The sequence below is a fragment of the Neopsephotus bourkii genome, unplaced genomic scaffold, assembly GCF_033783945.1.
Source record: "Neopsephotus bourkii isolate Nb327-2 ecotype Australia unplaced genomic scaffold, CSIRO-AGI_Nbou_v1 NB_39, whole genome shotgun sequence".
Lineage (NCBI taxonomy): Eukaryota > Metazoa > Chordata > Aves > Psittaciformes > Psittacidae > Neopsephotus > Neopsephotus bourkii.
In genome coordinates, this window is record NW_026900556.1 from 419,736 (window position 1) to 428,017 (window position 8,282).

The window sequence follows — 8,282 nt, forward strand, 5'->3', positions numbered from 1 at the left end:
ACACATTGAAGGGGGAAAGTGCTGTGGATGGGGTCCTGCCTCCATCCCTCCTCCCCAGGAGCCGTTTCAGCCAGGTCCCGTTTCAGATGCTTTCCTGCTCCTGGTCCATTCCGATGCCAACAGCAGCATCCTGAGGGTTCAGTTCAGCACCTGTGGTGCTGCTCATGGTGGCAGCAGCTTTGTGCCCTCCTGCTACAAAGGGCACCAAAGGCATCTCCCTGCTCAGCCCCAAGCCCTGGTCTGGGTTGGGGGTTTCAGTGGCTCGGCCCTAGGGTGGTGAGGGCAGGGTTGTGCTGTGCGTCCATGCTGGGATTCCTCCATGTGCAGTGATGGAGCTGGGCTGGTTCCTGAAGGGGAGACCTTAGAGCAGCTCCAGTGCCTAAAAGGGGATACAGGAAACCTGGAGGGGGGCTTGGGACAAGGGCCTGTAGGGACAGGGCAAGGGGAATGGCTTGAACCTGCCCGAGGGGAGACTGAGCTGAGCTCTTAGGCAGAAGCTCTTCCCTGTGAGGGTGCTGAGGCGCTGGCACAGGGTGCCCAGAGAAGCTGTGGCTGCCCCATCCCTGGCAGTGCTCAAGGCCAGGTTGGACACAGGGCTTGGAGCAAGCTGCTCCAGTGGAAGGGGTCCCTGCTTGGAGCTGGAGGATCTTTAAGGTCCCTTCAACCCGATCCAGGCTGGGGCTCTGTGGAGCTCCAGGGGTTTTCTTTCCACCCAGATCCCTTAGGAGGGACTTCTCCCTCCCCCTGCGCTGCTCCAGCTGCCAAAGAAAACGGGGCAGCGCTCGGGGAGCTCCCAAAATAGCCCAGAGGTGAACTGTGAGTAATCCCCATCCCTGGCACACCCTGCCGAGGTGTTCCCCTGCATCCCTGCATCCGCATGGCCCAGGGGCTGCGCTGTGCTGCGGCTCTGAGCCCTCCCCGGCCCCACTGCACCGTGCTGTGACACTGATGGTGGGTGCTGCAGGGCAAGGGATTAGTCACTGCTTCAGTGGGGCTGAGCACACATGGGGTGGGATGGGATGGGGTGGGATGGGAAACCCCTTCCCCAGCAGAAGGGGGCTGCAGTGAGGGGCTGATCCCAGTGGGAGAGAATGGGGGATGCTCGCTAAGAGCATGGGTACCACTGGGGGGTTTGTCCCCATGGCCAGAGCATCACCTCCTGATGGCCGTGGGGGTCTCTCCCCATCCCCAGCCCATGAGCCATGGCCTACCACAGCTTCCTGCTGGAGCCCATCAGCTGCCATGCCTGGAACAAGGACCGGAGCCGTAAGTAGCATCATCAGGGCATTCCATCCCAAAATCCCCAGGGGTGGCCCAAAGCGGCGGCTGTCCCGGCTGAGCATCCCTGCAGTGGGTTGTGGCTGGGTTTGGGAAGCAGCTCCTGCCATGGATGGATGCGGGGATGGAATGGGATGGGAAACGTTCCCCTGCATCCCCCTGGTCCTGCTGCTGGAGCTGAGCCCGGCACGGGAGGTGCCAGCAGCGCTGGGAGGGACGGATGGAGCATGGAGAGGGGAGGGAAGCAAACGGGGCCGGGTGATTCAGAGCCGATGGCATTTCCCGGCTGCAAGCAGGGATGTGGGAGAGAACAAAAAGGGCTTTATCCACTGAGCCGGGCAGGAGGGGCTGGATCGGGGCTGAGCACCCACAGCCACCCCATCCCGTCCCATCTCACCCCAGGGGACCCTTCTCCCTTCCCTATAGGGTCAGATCCAGGGCAAGGCTTTGGGGGCCTGGAGCACAGGAAGGGGCAGGTTGATGCTGCCCGGCCCCACACTCCCTGTGTCAGAGCCCATGACCCAAGGGAGGGCTTTGCCCCACTGCTGTTGCCCCACAGAGATCGCGCTGTGCCCCAACAACCACGAGGTCCACATCTACCGCAAGGACGGGGCCAAGTGGAGCAAGGTCCATGAGCTGAAGGAGCACAACGGGCAGGTGACGGGTGAGTCCTGGGTGATGGAGGGGATGGGGACAGGGATGGACACGGCTCGGCTGCTGGATGGGGCTGTGGAGGGTGTGATGGAGAGGGAGCTGGTTGTGTCTGGTCCTCCAGCAGGAGAAGTGGGATGGGTGGAATTGGGGAGATGGGGGGGTGAAGTGGGATGGATGGATGGATGGATGGATGGATGGATAGATGGATGGATGGATGGAAGAGATATGGATAGATGTAAAAGATGGGGTGAGATGGTTTGGGATGGAATGGCGTAGCAGGGATGGGATGGGAAGTGTTGAGGTGAGATGCAATGAATGGGAGTGATGGGGTGGGATGGGGAGTGCTGATGGTGGGATGCAGTGATGGGGTGGGATGGGGAGTGCTGATGGTGGGATGCGGTGATGGGGTGGGATGGGGAGTGCTGATGGTGGGATGCAATGATAGGGTGGGATGGGGAGTGCTGATGGTGGGATGCAGTGATGGGGTGGGATGTGATGACGGGGTGGGATGGGGAGTGCTGATGGTGGGATGCAGTGATGGGATGGGGAGTGCTGATGGTGGGATGCGGTGATGGGGTGGGATGGGGAGTGCTGATGGTGGGATGCGGTGATGGGGTGGGATGGGGAGTGCTGATGGTGGGATGCGGTGATGGGGTGGGATGTGGTGATGGGGTGGGATGGGGAGTGCTGATGGTGGGATGCAGTGATGGGCTGGGATGGGGAGTGCTGATGGTGGGATGCAGTGGTGGGCTGGGATGGGGAGTGCTGATGATGGGATGCAGTGACAGGGTGGGATGGGTTGGATGGAATGCTTTGGGGTGGGAGGGATGCGAAGGTCTGAGGCGGATAATTTGGGGTTGATGTGGGAACAGTGCAAAGAGGGACTTTGGAGCAGAGCCTGCCCAGAGCAATGGCCTCCAGCCCCGAGTGTCCCCATCCTGGCTCCCCATCACCCCCTCCTCTGCCTGCCAGGCATCGACTGGGCCCCCGAGAGCAACCGGCTGGTGACGTGCGGGACCGACCGCAACGCCTACGTGTGGACCCTGAAGGGCAACGCGTGGAAGCCCACCCTGGTGATCCTGCGCATCAACCGCGCCGCGCGCTGCGTCAAGTGGTCCCCCAAGGAGAACAAGTTCGCGGTGGGCAGCGGCTCCCGGCTCATCTCCATCTGCTACTTCGAGCAGGAGAATGACTGGTGGGGATCTGCCCTGGGAAGTGGGTCTGACCTGGGAGGGAGGGAGGGAGAGATGGATGGAGGGAGGGAGTGAGGGAGAGATAGGAGAGATGGATGGATGGATAGGAGAGAGGGAGGGAGGGATGGAGGGATGGATGAATATATAGGAGAGAGGGAGGGAGGGGGGGAGGGATAGAGAGATAGGAGAGATGGAGAGATGGATGGAGGGATGGATGGAGGGATAGGAGAGAGGGAGGGAGGGAGGAATGGATGGATGGAGAGATAGAAGGAGAAATGGATGGAGAGATGGATGGATGGATTGAGAAATAGGAGACATGGATGGATGGGGGCATGGATGGATGGAGAGATGAATTGAGAAATAGAAGGAGACAGGGATGGGTGGAGAGATGGATGAAGAGATAGGAGAGAGGGAGGGATGGATGGATGGATGGAGAGATAGGAGAGATAGATGGATGGATGGATGTATTGAGAGATAGAACGAGACATGGATGGATGGAGGCATGGATGGATGGAGAGATGGATGGATTGAGAAATAGAAGGAGACATGGATGGATGGAGGCATGGATGGGTGGAGAGATGGATGGAGAAATGGGAGGGATTGATAGATGAAAAGATCAGAGAGAGGGATGGAGGGAGGGATGGAGAGATAGGAGAGAAGGAGGGACGGATGGATGGATGGGAGAGAGGGAGGGAGGGAGGGATGGATGGAGAGATAGAAGGAGAATGGATGGAGGGATGGATGGATAGGTTGAGAAATAGGAGACATGGATGGATGGAGGCATGGATGGAGAGATGGATGGAGAAATAGGAGGGATGGATGGATGAAGAGATAGGAGAGAGGGAGGGATGGATGGATGGATGGATGGATGGATGGATGGATGGATGGAGAAATAGGAGACATGGATGGATGGAGGCATGGATGGGTGGATGGAGAAATAGGAGACATGGATGCATGAAGAGATAGGAGAGAGAGGGATGGAGGAAGGGAGGGATGGAGAGATGGATGGAGAATGGATGAATAGATTGAGAAATAGGAGATATGTATGGATGGAGAGATGGATGAATGGAGGCATGGATGACAGATGGAGAGATAGGACAGAGGGATGGAGAGATAGAAGGAGAAATGGATGGAGAGATGGATTGAGAAATAGGAGACATGGATGGATGGAGGCAGGGATGGGTGGAGAGATGGATGGATGGAGAAATTCAAGGAGGGATGCAGAGAAGGATGGAGAGATGGATGGATGGATGGATTGGGAGTTATGAAACTGGAGGAGGAGGAGACAGATGGGGACATGGAGGAACACCCCATGCCCAAGCTGCTCCCGCAGGCTGGTGGCCCAGGGCACCTCCTGGTGCGCTTGGAGCCGTAATCACCCCCCTCCAGCCCCCCCCAAAGCCCACGGAGGGGGCTCCAGCCCTGCTGATTCTCCCCTATTGCTGCCCCCCCTCCCCACAGGTGGGTTTGCAAGCACATCAAGAAGCCCATCCGCTCCACGGTGCTCAGCCTCGACTGGCACCCCAACAACGTGCTCCTGGCCGCCGGCTCCTGCGACTTCAAGTGCCGGTGAGGAGCAGGGGATGCCCAAGGATGGGTTGGGGGTCCCACCTGAGCACAGCCCTATGGGGCTGGCTTCACCCTGCTGGGCACAAGGGAGGCATGGGGAGGGTGCCCTAGGGACCATCCCAGCACCTATGGGCTCTGCCCTGAGGCAAAGGGGGCAGCGATGGAGGCTCTTTCCCCCCCCTCCCCAGGATCTTCTCAGCCTACATCAAGGAGGTGGAGGAGCGGCCCAGCCCCACACCTTGGGGCTCCAAGATGCCCTTTGGGGAGCTGATGTTCGAGTCGAGCAGCAGCTGCGGGTGGGTGCACAGCATCTGCTTCTCGGCCAGCGGTACCCGTGTGGCCTGGGTGAGCCACGACAGCACCCTCTGCCTCGCCGATGCCAGCAAGAGGATGGCGTGAGTGGGGCTTAGGGAGAGCTCGGAGGGGATGGAGGCACCCGGGGTGGGCTGATGTGGATGCAGGATGCTCTCCTTGTGTTCCCAATGATGCTCACTCACTGCCTTGCAGCGTCACCTCCCTGGGCACCGAGACCCTGCCCCTCCTCGCCGTCACCTTCATCACTGAGAACAGCCTGGTGGCTGCGGTGAGTCCAGGCAGGGCCATGGGGCTGGGGGTGCTGGGTTAGGGTGGTGCTGAGCCTGGTTCTGCAGGGCCACGACTGCTGCCCGATGCTGTTCACCTATGAGGAGAGCCAGGGAGTGCTGACCTTCGGGGGGAAGCTGGATGTGCCCAAGCAGAGCTCCCAGCGCGGCCTCACCGCCCGTGAGCGCTTCCAGAACCTGGATAAGAAAGCGAGCTCGGACACGGCCAACGCCACGCTGGACACCCTGCACAAGAACAGCATCAGGTGGGTACATGGGGGGTGACTGGGTCACCTCGGGGGGGGTGCTGGCTTCCCCCAGCATCCCCTGGCTGTGGTGCTGTCTGGCCTGGGAGCTGGGATAGCCCTGGAGCATCCCTGGGTATCCTTGAGGATCCCTGGCTATCTTCAGAGCATCCCTGCGCATGGGGGGGAAAGATGGAGGGGTCCATCAGCAGGAGATAGGACAGCACTGGAGCATCCCTGGGTATCCTTGAGGATCCCTGCATGTGGGTGGGGGAGATGGAACAGCTCTGGAGCACCACCAGAGCATTCCCGGGTATCCTTGAGCATCCCTGCACATAGGTGGGAAAGATGGAGGGGTGCATCTGCAGGAGCTGAGGCAGCCCTGGACCATCCCTGGGTATCCTTGAGCATCACTTAGTATCTCTGAGCATCCATGTATGTGGCTGGGGAAGATGGAATGGTCCAGCCCTAGGAGCTCTGGAGCCCTCCTAGAGCATCCCTGGGTATCCTTCAGCATCCCTGCACATGGGTGGAGGAGATGGAGGGGTCCAGCCCAGTGGGCTATGACAGCTCTAGAGCATCCTTAGGATCTTCTCTGTGTATCCCTGGAGCATCTCAACACATAGATGGGGGAGATAAAGGGGTCCAGCCCCAATCCCACCCATGAGGGCTCGGCAGGACATGGGGCTGACCCCCACCCACCTCTCTGTGCCCCACAGCCAGATCTCGGTGCTGGCAGGCGGGAAGGCCAACTGCTCCCAGTTCTGCACCACAGGGATGGACGGCGGCATGAGCATCTGGGATGTCAAGGTGAGGCATCCCCATGGTGCCACAGCCCCTCCCCAGAACAGGAGCATCCAGTGTGGAACCCCCATTAACCACAGCTCTAAGTGCAGCCCTCACCCTGGCTCTGTGCAGTGGTGATGGGGCCCATTGTACCCATGGTGCCCATAGTCCTGGGTGGGATCTGCTTTAACCTAGTGCTGGATGGGAGCATCCCTGGGTGGTGGTTTCAGAGCTCACCATCAGGGGTAGGTTGATGCCAGCCTTGCACAGACACCCTGCACCAGCTCCTGGCTTCACCTTTGCCTGCATGACTTCAAAATGAGGCAAAACCAGATGAATTTGGGATCCCCAGAACCAGCATCCCCCCCCCGCTTTCAGCTCCCCAACCACCTCCAAGTCACCTTGGAAAGCACCGAGCTGATGGCAACCAACCTCCAATTCCATTTCAGAGCCTGGAGTCGGCACTGAAGGAGCTCAAGATCAAATGAAGGAGGCCTCCAGGAAGGGGGTCCCTGCTGCCAGCCTTGCCTTGCCCTGCTCTGCTGCTCTGCCCTGTGCTGCACGGTGCCACCAGCCAGCCCCGGTGGCTGCTCTGCAAGAAAACAAGTCCTGGTTTTGTTACCATCCTCCCCGATGCTGGTCATACATCGCTTAGAGAGCACAATAAAGGAATTCCCTATAGGATCATGGAATGCTTTGGGTTTGGAAGGGATCTGAAGGCTCCCCATGGGCAGGGACACCTTCCACTAGAGCAGCTTGCTCCAAGCCTCATCTCACTTGAACACTGCCAGGGATGGGGCAGCCCCAGCTCCTCTGGACACCCTGTGCCAGGGCCTCACCCATCAGCTGTGCAATTCCACACGTTGGGAGCCAGCTTGGAAACCTTGGGCTGCCAAAGCAATCCTGCCCCTTTCCAGCCAGGCACCTTTGGTCAGAGCACCTTCCTTACCTCTACCTTGGGGTAGGAGCAGTCCCACCTCACAGCCCAACACGGAGGACAGAGCTGCTGAGGAGCCTTGGGTTTAGCTGTAAGGAAGTGGATAAATCTGTGTTTTGGGGGTTAATTGCATGTGGTAATCAATGGGCAGGGTTCCACAGAGGGTATGTAATCACGCTGAAGGGGCTGGTGAGAGCTTTGGCAAAGGCAGAGGAACAACCAGTCCCTGTGCAGGTGTGTGGGGCAGGCAGGATGCCCAACCACTCCTCCTGCATCCCAGTGCCTTAAACCAAGTGTGTCTGCAAGGGAAAGGAAGCAGTGCAATGGGTGATCCCAGGTTGCTCCTCGTGGGATCAGCTCGGTTAAACCCATCAAAGCCTGTCCCTCCAAGCAGCCCAGCCCTGAGCTCGACCATGGCCTGAAGGGCAGTGCTGGGGAGCAGCTCCAGGGCTCACCCCTCTACCTGTGACAGGGAAAGCAAGCTCACCATGGCATGAGCGACGTTCCTGGAGCACATCCCTCTATCCCAGCCAAGTCCCTTGCAGCCACACAGAACAAGTGGCATTTGTCACCCTCACAAGGGTCACCTCAATGGCAGTGACACCACAGCGCTCTCATCTCACCTCTAGGATCAGATCTCCTCTAGTATGGGAAGCATGGGAGTCTCTGGCTGAGATGGGGCTCCATGGATCTCCTGGGGCACAGCAGGTCAGAGCATCCCTTGCTCCAGCAGACAGGAGTAACAGCTCCAGGACTGGCCTCCTGACACAGTGACCAGGTTGGCCAGCAGCCCAAGGGAATGGTTTTCTCCACCTCCATTGTGCAAGGTGTCCACCAGAGACAGCAGCAAAAGCTTTTTGCCTCCAGGCTGCATCTGCTGGTGGAGCTCCTGAACCTCGAGCCCGATTCCACACCACAACCAGCACCACAACAGCAAAGAGCAGAGGCAAGAAGTCACCTCACCACCATGCTGGTGCTGCACCTCAGGTCCACTCACACACATACACACACACACACACACAAGCTGAGGATGGAGCCC

The 8,282-nt window shown here is 59.2% G+C and overlaps 1 protein-coding gene across 1 annotated transcript; it reads left to right on the top strand.

Moving 5' to 3' along the window:
• The first annotated feature begins 1,107 nt into the window (after positions 1-1,107).
• ARPC1B (actin related protein 2/3 complex subunit 1B) lies at positions 1,108-6,972 on the top strand. The gene is made up of 9 exons (XM_061345695.1): positions 1,108-1,266; positions 1,838-1,942; positions 2,905-3,127; positions 4,587-4,694; positions 4,883-5,089; positions 5,202-5,277; positions 5,345-5,541; positions 6,240-6,330; positions 6,756-6,972. Exons 1-9 carry the CDS (start codon positions 1,203-1,205, stop codon positions 6,792-6,794), a joined length of 1,110 nt encoding a protein of 369 aa, XP_061201679.1. The 5' UTR covers positions 1,108-1,202; the 3' UTR covers positions 6,795-6,972.
• The last annotated feature ends 1,310 nt before the right edge of the window (positions 6,973-8,282 follow it).